The sequence below is a fragment of the Nycticebus coucang genome, chromosome 16 (assembly GCF_027406575.1).
Source record: "Nycticebus coucang isolate mNycCou1 chromosome 16, mNycCou1.pri, whole genome shotgun sequence".
NCBI classification, from domain to species: Eukaryota; Metazoa; Chordata; class Mammalia; order Primates; family Lorisidae; genus Nycticebus; species Nycticebus coucang.
Genome location: NC_069795.1, coordinates 78355167 through 78375523, shown reverse-complemented (window position 1 = coordinate 78375523; position 20357 = coordinate 78355167). Strand labels below are relative to the sequence as shown.

Here is a 20357-nt window from a genome sequence, read left to right as displayed (position 1 = left end):
TGTGACCCTCTCTTGCCCCACCTGCTCCACCTTTGAACTCTTGGTTTCCAGTGTTCCCTTAGGTTAAAGTGTCCTTCCATGACTGCGGACTAGTTCTTTTCTCCTTATAATACTGACAGTTTCTGTTGTGCAAAATCCTTATATTGTTGAAGGCATATAGAAAAGTCTAAGAACTGGCCTGTATAGACAGTAAAGTCATGAGGGTAATTTCCTCAAGGGAGGAAGGGAGGGGAGGAAGGGAACATTGCACCCATACTCTAACTAGCTGCAAGGAAGCTAGGAAATAAAGTATACAGTCGTTTTGGCTTCCATAATGGGCAGCAGGATTATATGGCAGGAAATTCTTCTGACATAGGAAAGGGTTTAGATGCTAAGAAGCCAAAAGATTAGCATTAATTTACATAAAGGTTTTGAGTAAGAAAGTAACCATCATATTTATGTGTGTGTATATATGTATGCATGTATGTGTGTGTGTAAAAATACATATGCTGGGTTAGAAGCAGCTCCAATTTTAGATATAAGGAAACTGAGGTTTGACACCCAGAGATTCAGTGACATCCCTAGGTTCACAGAACTAGTCAGTGGCCAAGCTGGGACCCTGGATAACATCGTCACTATTGGGTGTTGCTCTGTGCCCGGCACCATAAATACATTGCCTAATATAACCCCCCTGTCAACTATATCATATGTAGTGTTATAATTGCCATTTCTCAGCCAAAGAAACAGAAGCTCAGAGAAGTCAAGAGATTTGACCAAGGTCACACAGCAACTGAGTTGCAGGTATAGGGGGTCAGTCTACATCCTTCCTTCCTCCCCAAGACTTGCACCAGCTGAGGAGTACAATGAGGCAGCCTGCAGAGAAGCTGGGTGGATGTTTTCACTCACTCCAAACATCTGGAAGGAGGCGAGGCTGGCACAGCTGTCAATAAAAAAGCCATGTGACCTAAAAAGGTGAAAGAGTGCACTTTGTTAAAATACTTAACACAAAAGCAAATTCCTGCTGGTGGCCCGTTATCAGCAGCTGACAGGATTAGCCTGCTGCTTCCACCTCATGGTGGGTCTGGGCTCACACCAGGCACACAGCTGCCTGTGGAGCCCAGAGAGAATGAAACAGGAAGCCCATGGCCCCCACCAACAAGCTCCCATTCAGAGGCTCCTCAGGCAGCCAGACCCAGGACAAAGTGACCGTAATTAAGGGCTGAAACCCTGACACACACACACACACACACACACACACACACACACACACACACACACAGAGAAAGTCAGAGTCTCTTTCTTTCTTTCTCTCTCATATTTTAGGGTCAGCAGGAGCACTACGGCCTAAAGGAGCCATTGGCAGGCCTCCTGGCCCCAGCACTCTCCCCAAATGACCCAGGCCACAGACTGGCTACAGAGCGGTGAGCCTCAGGCTTGGGGCCTCATGGACACTTTCAGGTCACCTCCCATCCCCCCACTCTCATGCAGTGATTTCCCTCACAAGCTCTACTTCCAAACTCTTTGTTCCTGTTCACTCAAGGATCTTGTAGGAAAGCCAGATCGTTCACTTCTGCTAAAAAGGGAAGTTTTTAAGTCTTGGGTAGGCGTGTGTGAACTGCCGTATTTCGGGAAAAACAAACAGAACATCCTGTTAGATTTAAATTTCAGACAAACAGTAAATAATTGTTTAGTGGAAGTATGTCCTAGGCAATATTTGGAACATACTGATTACACAAAACCTACCATAATATCCTGTAAGCTCTGCATTATTTTCCAGAAAACAGTCAGTTCGGTCTACATCTGAGGGAAAACAAAATTTATAAAAAACCTATTTGTCAAATGGGCACTGAGAAATACTTTTCCCTGACCCTCCTCCAAACTCTGAACATTTGTGGCATATAATAAAGGGGAAACAGTCATAAAAAATGACTTTAAAAGTGTCCTTTTGAAGTACAGTGACCGTGGGACAAGTGACTATAAAAATGACACAGCTGGGGAGATCCATATCTATTCCTGCTTAGTGAATTTTCAGATCAAAATGTGCTTTGGTTTTGACTTGTTTTGTTTTTTAAATTTTCCTTTCTGGGCACAATGGCTCACGCCTATAATCCTAGCACTCTGGGAGGCCGAGGTGGGTGGATTGCCTGAGATCACAGGTTCCAGATCAGCCCAAGCAAAAGCGAGACCCTGTGTCTAAAAAATAGCTGGGTGTTGTGGCAGGTGCCTATAGTCTCAGCTACTTGGGAGGCTGAGGCAAGAGAATCACTTGAGTCCAAGAGTTTGAGGTTGCTGTGAGCTATGATGCCACAGCACTCTACCGAGGGCAACAAAGTAAGACTCTATATATAAATAAATAAATACATATATACATACATAAATTTTCCTTTCTTTTCATAGATGCTAGCAGATTCCACTTATAATAAAACATTTGTCCACCTTACTTACCCGTTTAAAGAAACAACCTGGTTGTTGGAGCCCACTGACAGTTCTGGGAAGAGTCACAGAAAGTGACAAGTGACCACTTCTGCAGCCAGCAGGCAGGTGGCTGGGCTATAGATCCCCCAAAATCTGTGATGGCAAAGCCAAGGAGACTGCTCACTCCACAGAAGGGCCAGCTCTGTCTGTCCCTGCCTGGTTACCCTCTCTTCACTCACCTTCCGCTCCCAACCTCTTCCTTCTCTCAGTCTCACCCCTCCCACCCTCACCAACACACAACTAACACTAGATTGTCCAGATCTCAGCAGTCTCCAGTTTTCTCCTGGAAGAAGGTAAAAACCACATCAATTCCTTGTCTGCCAGTCAGCATCAAACCATTCCCAGCCCTAGCACGAGACTGCAAATGTTAAAAAGCAATTCCCCAGAGCCAGCAGGGCACACAGCAGTGCAGGGTAGTCACTTGCAAACTTAATTATTAGAGGTATTTAGAAACATTTCAGTGGGGGAGGGGGATGCAGGGAGAAAGCACGCCAAGGAGTATAAGTTTCTGCTGGTTTGAGTGCCAGAGGCCTGCAGCCTTCTGCAGACTCTGCAGCAGCAGAGGTCTCATTGTTCTCCTGGTACAGCATAAAAATTAAGGATTCTGAACGTGAGAAAAATTCAATTTCATCTGAAATCTAAAACCTTTCAGAGATTTCTTCTGGGAAGCTGAGACAATTAATCGATTTAAGTTGTACTGTTTATAACAGCCTACATCCACAGAAAATATAAATTCTAATCAATACTATTTAAATTAAAGGTGATGGAGTTTCTGGATTTCTACTTATATTACATGAGTAGATTACAAGCCTGGGCTTGATGGCATCCCTGTCCTAACTGCTTTTAATCATTAGCCCAGTCTAAATATCCCAGCGCACCAGGCCTCTCAGAACCCTACGGAGCTCACCAGCAATTTCCAGAGGAAGGGAAGACATGGGAGTCAAAGAGCTATGGCCCCTGCCCCTCATCCCAGAGCAGGGGAGGAAGGGCTTGGAGCTTCCATGCTCACTTCTCAGATGGGAAAACCCATGCCCTGAGCGCTGTGGCAGAGCTGGAACTAGTACCTAGGACAGGGGTCCCTCTGTTTGATGCTCCTTTCACCTCCCTTTGTCAGCTCAAGAACCCCACCACACACTATCCCTAGTATGAAGGTGAGGGAATGAGGCAGGGCAGTCCACTGTAGTCAAGATGGTGGGTGTCTGCCCACACCCTGTCCACCCACCATGGAGCAAGAGGCCTACCCAGAGACTCTGGGGCAACTTGCGAGAGGATTACGTAAGGGAGAACAAGTCCACAAGGCCCACGGAATTATCAGCTTGTGTTCAGAGACCTTGCAGGAATTTCCTGTTATGTGATCGGGTCTTGCAAATAGCCACAACCAAGCTGAGACATCTCTTCTTCCCCTTCCACTCCAGGAAATACTGGCTCTTGAGTCACTAGTTGCCTGTACCCTGGAGCTCTCCAATGACTGGGCCTCACTCCAAGAGTGTCCACAGGGAGCCAGCATCAGGGTCTGCACTGAGAACAAAGAGCAGGCATGACTGCGGGGCCGGGAAACATCAGCTCTTTCTGAGCAAACTTGGGCAGCCCTGGCTATGGCTGAGCTATGGCTCTAGCCAAAGGAGGAAGAATCAGCATCACAGAACTTTCTGGCCCTACAGTCACTGTCACATGCCTAATTTAACAAATCTGCTTCTGCTATTCCTTTCCCTGTTTGTTGTTGCTGTTGTTAATTGTTAGATATTTTAGTCACAAAAGAATGCATGCAAACATACCTCTACCTGGGGAGAGAAATAAAGCCTTGCAACTCTCCAAAGGCAATGCCCCCAGGTCCCCACCCTGCCATGCTGGCTGTGAGGATCATCATCATCATCATCACTTTGGTTTTCCCCATAATTCTTGGCGCCTGTGCATGCAGGCTTGAAGATGAGAGTTTAGTTTTCCCACCATTCCATGTGGCTGCTGTTTAATCGTTTCTGTTACTATAGAGTTCTCAATGGAACAAATGCATTTTATTTATCCATTCTGCTGAATAGCACGGTTAAGTTGTTTTCATTTTTTGACTACTATAAACAATGCTGCAGTGACTGTTCTGGAAAACGTCTCCGAGCTCTCAGGTGTTGGAACGTCTCTCTGCCATGCACCTGACAACAGAACCCTGTACCATGCAGGAGGTGTCTCTTCACCTCAACCAGGTGATGCCACACCATGTCCCAAAGCTGTGCTGCCTTTCCCACCAGCCCACCCACCGCACTTGTGCAGAGCAGGGGTCACCAGGGACTCAGAGGCCAAGAAAGCCCAGTTGACCACGAGAATGGACATTAAATCCTGATAACCGCCTCTGTAAGACGAAACCTAAGATTTTAAAATTCTGAGCTCAACCAGTGCCAAAAACCAATACAACAGAGCTTTCCAGAAGGAAACGTCACAAACTATCCTAAAATATTGAGGTAGCATCTACAGCTTGGGAGCAGACCCACCGGCCTACACTATTAACTGGCAGCAAGGAGTACAAATACGCTCCTAAGTGACTACATCGAGAAGAGTTGCATGCCGATAAATCCCGAAATGCCACGGGTGCAGCAGTGGGGACAGGGGAGAGGACGGGGAGGCCGTGACTTACCTATACACTGGCTGCATCTCTCGGGCTATGCCGATGACAGCGCCTGGCAGGAAATTGTCAAACTCCTCAAACAGCTCCCGGATGTTGGTCTTGTACTTCAGGTCGAGGTCCACCTGAATGACTCGAAGGATCTCTGGAGGAAAAAAAAAAAAAGAAAACAGTGAGACACAGACACACATCAAGGGAGACTAAGCCATTGGCAGAAAACAAAGTGGTGGGAACAGAAAACGGCACAGGAGTATTATTGTTGTCACTGAACAATGCAAGTTACCATTGAAACAAAGGCCTCTCACCCACCAGCAAGCCCCCTGCTCTAGAAGTCTTTACCAGTGACTGCCCCACACGGCTCCGGCCTCTGCAGACATCATCTTGTCTAAACCCAGGCAGCCAGGTGCTCCAGGGTAGGCCTGTTATCCTGATGTGACCATAAATAGTGCACCCTTTCACTCTACAAAGTATCCAGTTTTGAGGATATAGTATGTGGACAGCCCATATAAAACTCAAAGCACCCAGGTGTTTCCTCTTCAGAGTACCAGTGGAAAGGGACCCACAGAGGAGGGTCTCTGGTCTTGGGCCCTTATCAGGACATTCTACAAACCCAGATATATGTTGAGTTAAGATGCTGGCCCAGAAAAAAACAGCTGAGGAACCTAGGTACCTGAGAAGACTAAAGAAGCCCTAATTATCAGTCTCACACCTGGCAAGGAAGAGCCGTGAGCTTCCTTGCCTCCAAATGACTCAGGGTGGGAAGAGGAAGAGGGAAGCACAGGCGAAGTCCATTCCCTTATCTGCCACCCAACCCAGCCTGACTGAGACCCTACCGAGTCCATGCCAAGAGGGGACAGCCCCCAGGCTGACTGATCCTGCCCTCGAGGAGAGATATGGGGCGACTAAATGCAGACAGGGGCCAAGTGCTGAAGCATGAAATGAAGAGGGGCTGTCTCAGCATCTACGAGGGGGTGCACGGGCTAAACGGTGAAGGAGCAAGATCAAGTACTTGGTACCCAGGAGCAGACTTGACCTCGGAAGGTCATTTTACAGAAAAGGGGGGAGTGGAGGGGAGTGGATCCTCCCCAGCCTCAGCTGTTTCATTTGCTAAAATGGGCATGATACGAAGAAGATGAAAGAAGGTGTGGGAAACACCTTACAGGAGTGGTCCCCAACCTTTCTGGCACCAAGGACCAGTTTCATGGAAGACAATTTTTCCTCTGACTGACGATGGGGGCATGGGGAGGGTGATGAGATTTTTATAAGCAATACGCAACCTAGATCCCTCCCATGCACAGTTTACGGTAGCATTCCCACGCCTATGAGAATCTAATGCCATGGTTGATTTGACAAGAGGCGGAGCTCAGGTGGTGATGCAAGTGATGGGAGCGGCTGTAAATGCAGATTAAGCTTTGCTTGTTCTCTCCCAACCCCACTCATCTCCTGCTGTGCAGCCTGGTTCCTAACAGGTCATGGATGGGTACTGGTCTATGGCCCAGGGGTTGGGGACTGCAGATTTACAGGCTAGAGCACACTATAGGAATCCAGACACTGCAGAACAGGAAACTCACTACAGTTAGAAAAAGTCAAGGAGGTGGTCTGGGCCGGGCCCTGATGCCCAGCAGTACGGAAAAGTGAAGGCACTCACACCTACCCCAGTCCTGAGGGACTCGCCCTTTGCTCTGTACCCATGTTTGCTCACCTGCTAGCACGCTCCGAGGGCAGGTTGCTAAGAAGCCCTCTGAGGACAGGGACCATATCTTATGCTTCTTGGCCTCCATCCACTCATCATACAGGGTCTGACATTCAGTAAACACTCAGGAATGTTTGTGAAATTCAATAGCCATTCTCTAAACTAGTTTATGAAGAAATCACAGCTTACGATTCAAGAAAAGCTGATTCATTTGTTCCTTGTTCTATTTTCTTTGTGACACAAAAACAAAATATCCTACATGATTTCTCTCTGGGAAAAAAAAGTCAGAGCAGAAGAGAATGCAGCTGCTCTGTCCAGAGGAAAGTGAGGGGGCAGCAGAATCAATTTTCTCTCCCCTTGTGGGCAGAGGGGACAGGAGAGGGGTCTGCCCCTGCAAGCACAGCCCCTGCTGCCTGGCTGGCCTCACAGCCTCCCTCCCCTGACATGAGGAGTAAAACAACTGCTTTCCTTCCTGCAACTAAAAACAATAACAATACCAAAGACCCAGCAATCAGGAAAGTTGATAACCTGGGAGTCGGGATGTCGGGAAGCCCTTGCAGCGACTTTGCTGGTCTCTGGAAAGCTGCCCTAACTGCAGAGTAAAGAACAGAGACAGGCCACAGGGCAGGACCTCAGCGCCTGCTGCTCTCAGAGGCAGCCCTGGGGATCAGAGGGAAAGAACCCAGTGGTGGCATAAGGTTAGGACATTGTGTCCTAGGGAAAAATGTACAGGAATGAAACTGGCAGCCACCAAGAGGTCATGGTGGGCCACCCAGGGCCAGCTGCCTGGAGCTAGGGACAGCACACACTGTCCTGTTCACTTCTCCGCTTTCCTTTGGTCCATCTCTTGCACCCCAGCCTCCTCCTTCTAGAGTCTCAGGCAGCTCTTACATAAGGAAAGGCCTGAATGAGATAGGACGGCACCCCCCTTCCAAGTTCTGCTGATAGGGAGGGTGGGGGAGAAGGGCGCGTGGCCAGGAGGTGGGGTAGTCTAGAGGACATGTGGTAGCAGTTTTGTGGCATTGACAAGGCTGTGAAAGAAGGGGAGATCTCATCTTTGTGGCCCCATGGGGTACTTTCCATCACCTCGACAATGGCCACAGGGAGGCACCCTTTTCTTGAGTGATTTTTAAGTGTCCAGCATTGAACACCAATAGTTTATTTCCCCTAACTGCCCAGGGTGTTAAGCAATTTCCATTTTTAGATAAATAAACAGAGGCTTAGAAAGGTTAAAAACTATAGCCCAGGATCACACAACAATTAAGTGCTGGGCCAAGAGGTGAACCTTGGCCTGGTGTGCTCTTTCCAGGACATCCTAATTCCCTTCTGATCAGAGACACCGGGCTCTACCGCCACCCACCCCGGGGCCCCAGGAGCATACATAAATGCCAAAGACCTTGAGAAAGAAAGAATTCTGGAGCAGAGCAACAAGCTGGCCAAGTGTGGAATTTAAGGGAAGGGAATGTCAGGAATTGATGATAATTGCACAATATCACCCTCCTGATGGTAGAGGAGTCTATTCCTCAGTCAATTGTTCCCTTTATCGAAAGCCCGCCACCTGCTCTGAGTGCTCTCTCTTCCTTCAAGCCATCCAAACCTTACTTACTCTGCAATGAGCAGCCTGAACGCCTCATTCCCTGGCTCGCCCAGACAGGCCCTGCAGAAGTGATGGCTTCCTATTCTGAGCTCCCCATGTGGCTGCCTGAGTCTGCTCACTGCTCCCTGTGCACCTATGTCACCATCCTTCTAGAAAGAACACTCCTTAAGAACAGGAATGAGCTGAGAGGGCACAGCTCAGGGACATAAGATGCCTCCAGATAAGATCCTTCATTTTGGCAGAACCTTATTCTTGTCTTAATGTGCCCCCAGTGAACCTGAGCACTTTCCTTGCCCTTTATAGACTGGCTAAAAATGAACTCAGAAAGGTCATACACAGCCCTAAGACACAGGAACTTGAGATGCTTTAATATTATTTACCACTCTTCCATCCCAAAGCACCTTCCAGGAAAGGCTTGTTTAACGTTGCTTCTTTCACAAGGGGTATCACCAAATGAGGTTAACTGACTAGGAAGGAAAGAAGCAGCAGCCCCAGCACAAGGGACCCCTTCCCACTAATACAAAACCACTGACCCAGCCATTGCCTTTCAGCAGAGAGGACACTCCCTTCAGTTCACAGGTGACAGCACCCCCATTTGCAGCCTGCACTATCACATGGGCACCTGTCCAGAAAGTTATCCTGTTGTCTGCAGTCCCCAAGCCCTGGGCCATGGGGCTGGTACCAGTCCACAGTTTGTTAGGAACTGGGACAGCTCTGAGCACCACCTGAGCTCCACCACCTGTCAGATCAGCAACTGCATTAGATTCTCGAAAGAGCATGAACCCTCCCATAAACTGTGCATGTGAGGGATCTAGGTCATGCTCTCCTTATGAGAATCTAATGCTCAGTGAGGGGGAGAGGCTATAAATACAGATGAAGCATTGCTGGCTCAACTACCTCTCACTTTCTGCTGTGAGGCCCATGTGCGAATAAGCCAGGTGAATTGACTTTGCCTCTGCTAGAAGAAGATCAGCTGCTTGATATTGCAAATGATGGTGGCTTTAAAAGCATGCTGAGTCAACTTCAAATTTCCATATGTGCTGGATTGAAGTCAAGGCAGAACATCCTGAGATTGCCACAAAACGACTGAAAAACCTATTTCCATTTCCAGCATCCTACCTTTGTGAAGCAGGGTTTTCTGCAGTGACAGCAACAAAAACAGGATTACAGAGTATACTGGAGGTAAGTGAGACACTTTGGGTGTCACTATCTCCCGTCGCCCCCAGATGCAACTGCCTAGTTGCAGGAAAGCAAGCTCAGGGCCCCCACTGATTCTGCATTACAGTGAGTTGTATAATTATTTCATTATATATTATAATGCAATAATAATAGAAATGATGTGTACAATAAATATGATGTGCATAAATCATCCTGAAACCATCCCCTCAAGACCCTGATCCAAGAAAAAATTGTCTTCCATGCAACCTGTACCAGAAGTGGGGGACCTCTGTTTTAGGTAATTATGAAATAAGATGCCAAGTTGTAAATGTCACTGTTGAAGAGAAATATGTTTACTAGGAATGCTGAAATTCATTAAGATGATTTTTTTTTTTTTAAAGGGACCCCTTCCTCTGGCCTTCGGTCCTGGATGTTGCCATCTCTCTGTGGGGCCCAGTTCAGGGGCGGGGGTTGTACACACAATACCTAAAGGCATTACAGACATATGGGAGTAGCACCACAGCCATGGCCCAACTGAAATGCCGTGAAATGACAGCAGTGGGAACACTGAAATCCAAGGAATAAATGAAGGAGATAATTATCCCCAAACCAAGGAAAAGATGAAATCAACAAAGAATGTCTGAGAAAATGAAGGACTAGGACTAAACCTCTACAAGATTCAAAAGAATGGCCAGTATCCAAGGCGGATGGAATGTCCACCATCTCCAAATATTGAGAGACAACAAAAAAGATGGAGGATGCAATAATCTTAGATAGCAAATATGAAAAGAAGGCCTAATAATGGAGTCCAGTCTATCTATCCATTTTACAGATGAGGAAACTGACGAGGGGCTTGCCAGAGGTCACACTCAAGCTAAGTGGCAAAGCTGATTCCAGAACTCTCATCTCCTAAATCCCTTGAGTTTCTTAGTCTCCTCACCTTCCCAACTTGGGCCATAAATTCCTAGACAGCAGAAAACATTGTGTAATAGCCCAAAGGTGGTTGTGCACAGGACTAATCAAGCACCCAACACAATTAGCTCCTAGAGTATCTGCACACCAGCCCGTGGAAAACGTAAGCCTGGAGATGAGTAAGTAGTAGTGAAAGGAAAGAAATGAGACCTCCCAGGCACACACACCTTCCAGTCGGCTTTCAGGACAGAGAACATTGTCTTCTTTGTTCTCACATTGACATCAGGCATGGATGTGAAAGAACAAACAGATCTTTACATTCTTCTAAGAACGCACTTTGAGCTGTTTTAACCTCAAGTGGAGGCAGGAGCCAGACTTAACATCCAAGATCCAGAGCCACGGTTGGGACACAAGTTCAGTGCCTAGTGTGAGACCCACAGTGATCAGCAGAAAAACGCTCACCTTCCACTAGCCCTTCCTTGTTCTAGATAGTCTTGTCCATCCCTGGAAAAGCGTTTGCTATCGTATCCAATTAGTTCAACTCTCCACCCAGCCCCTCAACTTAAAAATCCTCTCATGGTATTTGTTTAAATCACAAACACAAGCACCGAAGTATCGCAATGCACCCACGTTGTTTTGTCAGGTGGAAGGAAGCCTTCCTGTGCATAAGGAAAAGTCCTGTGTGGGCACCTGGTGTCGCAGGAACATGCTTGTGCCAAGCATTCTCCTCGGATGAGCTCAACAACCTGATGCTAGCCAACCTGGCCTCCTGATGGATAGGAGAACCTAGAAGAGCTTCCAGAATTTCTACCTCATGGGTCAGCAGCTCAAGGACTGGTTTTCATAGGTGGTTAAGGGGTCCTGGCCAAAGCCCCTAACTGCAAGACTGATGAATGCCTGACCACAGTACAGGAGCCCCTGAAGTATGTCAACCCAAGGAGGGGAAAGACACTAAGAATCCAGGTAGGTGTTCCAGCCTGAGACGCATTTCCATTTGAACTTCATCTCCAGGCCATAGATTAAAAACTGTGGTACCACCTCCACAGGGGGGTGTGTCTGCTCACCCTCATCATCTCACGCTCCATTTGCAGGCTAAAGAAATGGTGCCACTTGGCTCTGACAAGCTGGAAAACAAAGGACAAGATCCAAAGTGCTAGCTAACACTTTCAGCTGTCAAACCTTCAAGACCCCATTGCCCTGATCACCGCCACCTTCCTGGCAGCATTGCTCAGGAGCTCCTGCTTGTCTAGGGGGATTGTTTTCAGGACTGAGAACCCCTACCAGGGTCTGAAGTCTGGCTGGCAGCTAATACCTCTGCATGACCGCTCCAGAGAAGACCACATTCACAACCTAGCACCAGCTGGGAGATTCCCAAATCAACATTCCCCTGTAGAAACAGGCTTGGGACAACTCATCAGCTTCCAATTAAACCAGCCACAAGCATGTCATCTGACCAGCGGTGAAATTACAACCCAGACTGAGTAATTAATGATACCCGAAAACAAACAGCAAAAGGAAAAAAAAAAAAAAAATCCCAGGAAAAAGAAAAAAAAAAAAAAAAGACCATCCTTTCCTCTCCCCTCTCTTCTCCTATACCCCAAAACAATTCCTGGCAGACATATCTTACAGACAAAACAACATGCAACAAAATAAATCAAGACACAATGAAAAGAAAAGATACGCTTAGGTAAGCACCAGGGCTACCATCCCAGGAAACAACAGGCCTTCCGGGAGGGCAGGTTAACCATGCAAGCGCCTTCTCTTTCTGTTTTGAAATAGCTTCAGAGCTTCGCAGAGATAAATATTTATAAGACATCAGAGGGCTTTCACCACAGCACATGAGCCCAAGCTTTCCACCAACCAGGAGAGGGTTTGGGGAGAAGGGGAAATTATGACAACACTAAGCTATGTGACTCCAGCGTCATGAGACGGAGGACCTGGAAGCAGCTGCCTGGAAAGGGGACTGATTTTCTCATTGTCCGTTTTGAAATATTGCAGCAGTTTGCCACCTGCTTTATCATACTCTGGCGCTGTTTCATTGCTGTTCAGCAGCACCTCTGGCCTACAGGAGCCAAAGGGCAGCTGAAAGGGGTGGAGATTTCCTCTCACAGTGAGAGGCTCGTGACCCTGGAGAGGCTGTTTTGAGGCCCATGGGACGGGCAGGCTTGCTGTGCCACACCAGCCATACCAGATGGGCTTCTCCTGTCCGAGGCCCCGAACAGCAATGGACAGCTATGTCCCAGAGGAGATCTGTGGTTAGAATTGGCTGTGGTGCTTCTCACATCCCAGCTGGGCCTTTCTCTGTGTGTCAAAGTGCGCTTACCCATTCCATTTCAAGTGCAAAGCCCAGGTGCCTGGCAGCAGGCAAAGTGTGAAGACTGGGGTTACAAAAGAACAGAGCAGGGCACCAAGGGCCCCCGGCTGGGGCCACAGAGTCCTGGAGCTCCTCCAGCCCCATCAGACAAATGTTTCCCCTCTAGGAGCAGGGACAGAATGTGAGCGTGCCAGACCCAGGCGCATGCAGAGGGCTTTATGTTTACTGACTCAGCTAATAAACCTCCATTTCCAGGCTGGTGTTAGCATCTCCCATTTTCAAATGAGGAACCTGAGGCTCAGAGGGTTTTAGCAGTTTGTCTGAGACTACCAACAGCGGAGGGGCGGTGTTGAAAGCAATCTCAGATTAGTTTGCTCCAACCATCACATGCCAGTTTCTGAGAAAAGCCTTCAGACATCTCTGAAGTCACATTTAAAATCCCATTATCTTTAAAAGAAGAAATACTTCCACATCCAAAGTGAAAACAGCAGACATCTCCAAATCACCTCTGGGCAGTGACTGGGACGTCCAGAGGCAGAGAAAGGTCCCTGGCTTTCCACAACACCTCCCCTAAGACCCTGATCCCCAAGGGGCATGAAGACCGTTGGGGTTCCTTTTCACTAAGCAGAAATCAATGGAAAAACTTCTGAAAGAAAGGGTTTATTGCCACAAAAGTACATTGGAAGGGAGTTTGTAATGACAGTAGCCAACGTGTATAAAAACGTTATATTCACTGAATCATCTAAACACTCCATAAGATTATTATTATAGTAAATACTAGTGTGTCATATATTAGTAGTAGTATTTCTATCTGACAAATGAGGAAATAGGGAAGTGCCCAAGATCATGCAGCCAACAGTGGCCAAGTGGTCATGCCACTCAAATGTGCGGGGCTCTGATGGCTGGGGCTTGCTGACCACCACGTCGCTGTGCCTCCCAGGCCCCTGAACAGCCAGGACACACCAGCGCTCAGTTCTGCAGGCTCTGTTCAGACAGGAAGTCCCGGAGTCTCTCCAGGCTAATCTATGTTTTCCACATTAGCAACCTGCTCCCAACCCTGAGGGAGGCTGGGGAAGGAAAGGAAATGGAGTTCATAAGAGTGATTTATGCAACCCGTTAGCAGCTCTGGTAAAAGGTTTTGGGGCCAGGAGGTTGAAATGAATGACCACAGTCAGTTTTATATATTCAGGCTACAGTAAACTCTTATAATGAAGCATGGAAAACAGTTTTAGCTGTGGCTCAGCCCTAACACGGTATAACTCTTAGCTCCCATGTTGTGGACAAAACAAATTATCAAGAAAAGACACGGATTTTTTGCTTCAGCCACAGTGTAACCTGAGTTTCCTTCTTCATCCTCAGCACACTCTGTGACAAGTTATGAATCATATCCTTTAAGAGAGGACAGAGTTTACTTGGAACTTGGCTGAAAAATATTCAGGACCTATATAAGACAACACATAAAACACCTCAGTGCAAATTTTCTTCTCGCTTCTATTGCCAGTATGAAATTACAGTTCTTGTACTTGTGTATGAAGTTCAACATACAGGGAAAATGGAATTACAGAGCTAGTTCTGTAATTTCTGTGGTATAGATGTCCATGGCCCCTTTTGGCCTTTCCATACTTTAGGTTTCTGTAGTATCTGCTATAGACTTTATGCTTTTTGGTCTGTAAAGGCTTAAGTTCTTATTCCTACCCTAAACAGGACCACATTTTGACGTTGTTCACATTGGTTAGTCAGACTGGTATTTCCTGTTCACCAGGGGTTTCTCACAGACCCCTGGGAGTGGAAGGTGGAGAAGGCAAAGCCCTTTGCAAAGAATGAACAGATGTTTTCTAAAAATAATGATACAGCTACCCATTGGTTGCCCCAAATATCACAGTGTAAAATTGTGAGGTTCTTTATTGGAATTATGGAAGCTTCTATCTCACGTGCCCTCTCCCTTTACACATTCCACCACGCTGCCTCCCTCTGGACTGGCGTTTGAGCCCCGATACATTATGGATTCAATGTCAAGTCAGGAAACTAATGAAGGCTTCATCCTACTGCCTGTGGCTCCTAATCCCCACACCGGGGCCTGACACCTGCTCCTGCCCCTGGGCCCAGCCCCCTGTTGTAACCTGTCCACTGTGGCCTGTCCCTTCCATTGACTCCTATGACAATGACAATAAAACAACTAAAGCTTTATATGTTCATGGCATGTTGCAATGTTCAACGTGCATTCCCAGCTCATAAAATTCTTCCCCACGCTTCAGCTCCTTTAATCCCATAACAACGCTAGGGGTTCAGGTCCATCCACGTGCATTGGGTTAAACTGCAAATGTCAGATCACTTCCAGTAGCAATGGTTTGAACACATACAAGACCACAGCTATGCCATCCAAGGACCTATCAAAGATCCAGGCTTCTTCTGCCTTTCCACTCTGCTATCCTAGATCTGGTTTCCATCCTCGACATACCTCATGGTGCAAAAAAGCTATTAGGGCTCCAGCCAACTTGACTGCATTTCAGGCAACAGAAAAGATGAAAGAAAAAGGGCACCCCACCCTTCTTCTTCCCTACAATGGGGCAGACCTTTAAGCATTCTTGAGATCCCCACATAAGAAGACATAGGGGATGGGAGAACAGCCTGCTTCTCACCAAGGGGAAGAAGTCTGTCCTCTGGCATGGTCCCTAACTTTTCCCTGGGGCCAGGGTGGGATGAAGGGGGTGGGGTCCTGAGGAAAGGGTAGCCCTTTTATCATTCCTTATGCTCAGAAGTGTACATCACAGCAACTTTCAAGGAGAAAAGCCAGTTCCTCCACTTTATGAACCCAGAAATATCTGAGCCTGACATATGAAAAACTACTCATTCCTTTACTTTTTTTGCAGCAGGAGGGGAAAAATATATGACTTTAATCTTTTCAGTGGCAACATCTATCATAGTTTGTAAACTGACTTGCCTGTGGTCACAAAGCTCTTAGGTCTTCTGTCTCCTGAGCCAGGGCTCCTGACCAAACATCATGTTACATTATTAATATTCATATTAGATTTTAGAAAGAGATTGACTATCATCATCCACAAAATGATGATATGCCTTTATGTCAAGGAGATGCTTTTACACATTTTTACCCCATTTCATTCTCACAAATAGGGTTTATTGTCCCATTTTATAGTTGTCTCCTCCACAAGATTGAGTTGAAGTTTCACAGCTGTCATTTCTGTCTGCTGATGTGGAGACGAGCACCTCTTGTTATTAGTCTCAGAAGAATTACACAGGGAGGCTCCAGTTTTCATTGAAAACACAGACTCACCTTCCTATGGAGCAGGGGTCCCCAATTATTTCACCACCAAGAAACGCCCTTTTTAACTTTTCCCCATAACAGATTCCATAACTGGAAAGATTCTATCAACCTTGTGTCTTATCAAACTTAAGTACCAACTAATTCACTTCTCTATTTTAATTTCATTTAATTCATTAATTTAGTTTTTCTTCTAATTAAATAAAATTTGAGTTATCTATTTTAATCTTTATCAAAGACATAAAATACAATGCCAAATTTACAAAACTGTAGCTGAATGCAAAAAACAGAAAGGTTTGAGTTCATAAATATTTTAGCATGCACTTACTAAGAAGCAAGGACATTCTCTTTCGTAACAACAGCACATCAAAGTCAGGAAATTGACATGAATACCTCAGTACGCCATTGAATCCAGAGTCCCATTCAAAATTTATCAGGTGTCTAAAAAAATAAAACAAAAATTTCTCATCCGGGATTACATATAGTTGTCACATCTCCTCAATCTGAATGCATTCCTTGATCTTCCCTCATGTTCTGTGACCTGCGACAATTTGAGGAGTACAGCCCCATTTGTTTTCTTTTTTTGCAGTTTTTTTGGCCAGAATTGGGTTTGAACCCGCCACCTCTGGTAGGTATATGGGGTGGGCACTCTACTCCTTTGAGCCACAGGCGCCGCCCTATAGCCCCATTATTTAGTAAAAGGCACTTCAGTTTGGGTTTGCTGAATGTCTCCTTAGGATTAGGTTCAGGCTACGCATCTTCATCAGGACATCACAGAAGTGATGCCCTGTTCTCACCCTACACGTCAGGAGGCTCATGGTGTTCTCTGCCTCACTACTGTTGAGGTTAACTTTGATCACCATAAAGTTACTATTTTTCTCTTTGTAACAACTGCATTTTGTGGGGAAACGACTTGAGAGTATGATCATGCCCTATTCTTTAACACATTTTTATGTGTTATTATTATTATGCCTGATTATTTTAATAGCCATTGATGACTCTTGGCTACATAAATTAGTCCCGTATTTGCTTCCAATCAGTGACTTCTGACGCCTTCGTTCCTTCTCTGCTTATTAGCCGGCACTCTGCTGTGCAGAACTGTTCTCTGGGCTCACCCGCGTATGGCAGGTCGTGCCGTGCAAATTCTTCCCTGCCTGGCAGGCCCTGTGCTGCCTGATGCGAGGGACTGGACATGGAGGAAGTGCCAGAGGTGCTGACATTGGGGCTTCAGGTCCCTCAGCCGCACACTCAGGGTGGCTGTGACCCTCCCAGGAAACCTCCAGCAGCCCCAGGCTAGAAGGCCATTATCCATTCTTACCTCAATAAATAAAGAAACAAGTGGTAGATAACTGCATGTCAGAGATCACGCTAGAGCCCCTTTCCTTTCCCTGTTTTTGTTCAAACAAGTGATGCAATGGGCTCTACCTTATTCAATGAAATGTGAACTTGGAGGTTTTAGGTTGGTGTGAGTAGACAGGGCCCTGGGTTAGAGTGCCGGCTTGTGGGCCTGGTTTTGCCACTGTGTCCAACCACACGCGAGCTACTTCCCTTCTGGGCACCCACTGTCCTAGATTATGAGGACAAGGGGTTTGAAACAGACACTCTCTGAGATCCCTCCGAGCCCTACCATCCTATGATTTGGAACAGATGTAGCCCCTTCCCCTCACTCAAACCCTAATGCTTATTCTCAGAACAGCACAGACATATCCCAGGCACAGAAGGTACACTGCACTAGGCCAAGCTCAGCTGTGCCCAGCCGAGTGAGCTACAAAGTCCCCACTATGTGCCAAGTACTATGCTAAGTGTGGAGGCTCAGAAATAAATGTCCTATTTCCTAGCCTCAAAATGTAAACACAGTAGGTAGGGGTTTCATTATTTATTCTCTGCTACTGCCACTGTTGTTTCCATCTTTTCCTGGCCCTGAGGATGGCAGCCCTGCTCCCTGGTCACCCAGAAATCATGGGGCAGGGGTGCCCTGATGCTCAGTTTGTGGGGCCTGCAAGAGAGGGTCACGCCAAAGAGAAAGAGGGCCATGCTAGACAGAGAGGACCACATTAGAGTGGGGGTCATGCCGGAAAGGGGGCCATACTGGTGGGGACACACCAGAGAGGGCCACGCCAGCCACGGGTGGCCATAGACCTGCTTTCCTACTTCTGCACCATTGCTCATGACCATTAATATCTCCGCATGGAAACTAACATTTACCCACTACCTACTCCATGCTAGCTACTCCCCCCACTTTCCATTTTACAAGTGCTGAAAACTCAGGCTCACAGTACCCTACAACACCTTGTATAGGGTCACACGGCCAGTGAGTGACCCTGCAAGAAGGTGGAGGTCGCCTGGCTCTAGAGCCTGAGTTTTTTGGCCTCTATGTGCTCCCTTTAAACAGGCTTACTGCCAAAGCCGCACACCCCCTGCTCTGGTTATCTGCTGCTCTGTAATAAACCAACCCAAAACCTGGGGGCTGAAAACAACAACAAGTTATTACCCCTGACAGTTCTGTGGATCAACTAGGCTGGGCTGGGCAGTTCTCCTGGGGGAGGACTCGTGTGGATGCAGTGAACCTCAGCCCACATCCAAGGCAGCTACACAGACTGCCCACCGCAGGTGCCAGCTGTCGGCAAAGAGCTTAGCTGGGGCCGTCCACCCGAGCACTTTCATGTGGGCTCTCCCTGGGGTTTGGACTCAGTCCAGCATGGCGGCTGGGTTCCAAGAGGGAGTCTGCCAAGAATGAGCATTCCAAGAGCCCCAGGCTGAAACCACAAGGCCTCTCGTGATCCAGCCTCAGAAGACATGCAGTGTCAGTTCCACCATATCCTATTTGTCCAAAGTGAGTCACAGAGACAGCCCACACTCAAGGTGAGGGAACTGTACGATGACGGGAACGCTGGGAGGCCCTGTTCAAGCCAAGGTCATACTTGGAGGCTAGCTACCACGTGCGCTCACTTCACCGTGGAGTTAGAGACGGCCCCTGACATGAGATGGCTCAACTTACCAAGTTTTGACTTTACAGTGGCTTTATCAGGGAATTAAATGTATTTTAACTTACAATATTTTTTACTCACAACAAGTTTGCTGAGATGTAGTCCCATCTCAAGTCAAGGCATGCCTATATCTTAAATTTCCTCCTTAAACTTTTCCAAGTTTTCTACTACATCCATACACTTTTAATCACCAAAATAAATTAATATTTTAAAGTATAACTATATAATATTATATATTACAGTATTATCAGCATGTCAAATATATAAACACACTTATATGGATATATATATACAAGCACACCTATGAAACTAGATGAAAATACGCTAAAATATCACTGTGGTGATAAATGAGCAGTTATCTTTAAACTATTTTTCATCTTTCCAAAATGGACATGTATTGGTTTTAAATAAAAACATTTTTAATGATTCACTATCTCTAGAAAATACCCATTTTTAAGGCAATATATACGAGATTTAGGGCATTTTGGCATAACTTCAGCTTACTTTAGGATTCCTTCTCAAGGTAGCCACTAGTACCCATTTTTATAATCTTTTTCCTAAGCCAAGCCCATCTAGAAACTTCTGCATCCTTCCTATTTCACCACAAACGTGGCTTACTGGGCTTCAAAACACACTTTTTAAAGCAAAGCAAACAATAAACTGGGAATTACTCTTTCCTAGTTTCATTTTCCTCTCATATATTTAGTTGCGTTTGTGCTACATTTTCCCCATTTCCTCCTGCCAAGTACATCCTGGAAATCCAGGGCAAATGGCAGGTGCTTTGAGTATCTATGGAGCTTAGAAAAACCCCCAAGTCTACTGGGATGACTGTTTCTTCCAGAGGCTAATTTGTATTCTCAGAGCTCTAGGCCTAAAGAAACTCAACAAAGAAAGAGGCAGGTGGGGGCAAGAGGCCATGAACAGGAACATGCAGTCCGCCCTTTGTGTCTGGGGAGGTCACCTGACGCCCAGCAATCCCCCTCTTGTCAGATTTAACTGACTATGTAAATCTCACCAGGAACAATGCTGGCTGGAGGGGATAAAGTTGTCACTGCCTAAGAACGCAGAGACTATCTAAACCTAACACCAAAAGCAACCAGGGTCCTTCCCTCTGAGTCACAGCCACCAAATGACACAAGGTGTACCTGGACTAGAAACTTCTGGAACTGAGCATAGAAAGGGCAGAGTACTTGGGCAAGCAGACACCTACAGTGGGCCTGAGCTCTCCTGGCAGGCCAAGCCTTCCCTACAGCTGCAGGTTCTAAACAGCCAAGCACTGGGGTCTGTTAGCAGAGTCCACACGCATCCACAGCAGAGGAGGCATATTTGTCCAATCACTCAGTGCTATTTT

General features: G+C 46.7%; 1 protein-coding gene and 2 long non-coding RNA genes across 5 annotated transcripts in view; all 3 read right to left on the bottom strand.

The window, feature by feature from the left end:
* The window catches only part of XXYLT1 (xyloside xylosyltransferase 1), a 204124-nt gene that overhangs the window by 79890 nt on the left and 103877 nt on the right, over positions 1-20357 (bottom strand). For all 3 annotated transcript variants that reach the window (XM_053564546.1, XM_053564547.1, XM_053564548.1), the window contains exon 3: positions 5078-5210. In XM_053564546.1, coding sequence (XP_053420521.1) covers positions 5078-5210 — 133 coding nt within the window. The remainder of the gene's footprint in view (positions 1-5077; positions 5211-20357) is intronic.
* Positions 876-3967, bottom strand: LOC128567341 (uncharacterized). The gene is made up of 3 exons (XR_008374875.1): positions 2425-3967; positions 1723-1779; positions 876-943 (listed from the first exon to the last, which is right to left on the bottom strand). It is a non-coding gene; the product is annotated as an uncharacterized LOC128567341 (long non-coding RNA).
* On the bottom strand, positions 5336-11742 carry LOC128567340 (uncharacterized). The gene is made up of 4 exons (XR_008374874.1): positions 11707-11742; positions 11490-11549; positions 10653-10847; positions 5336-5492 (listed from the first exon to the last, which is right to left on the bottom strand). It is a non-coding gene; the product is annotated as an uncharacterized LOC128567340 (long non-coding RNA).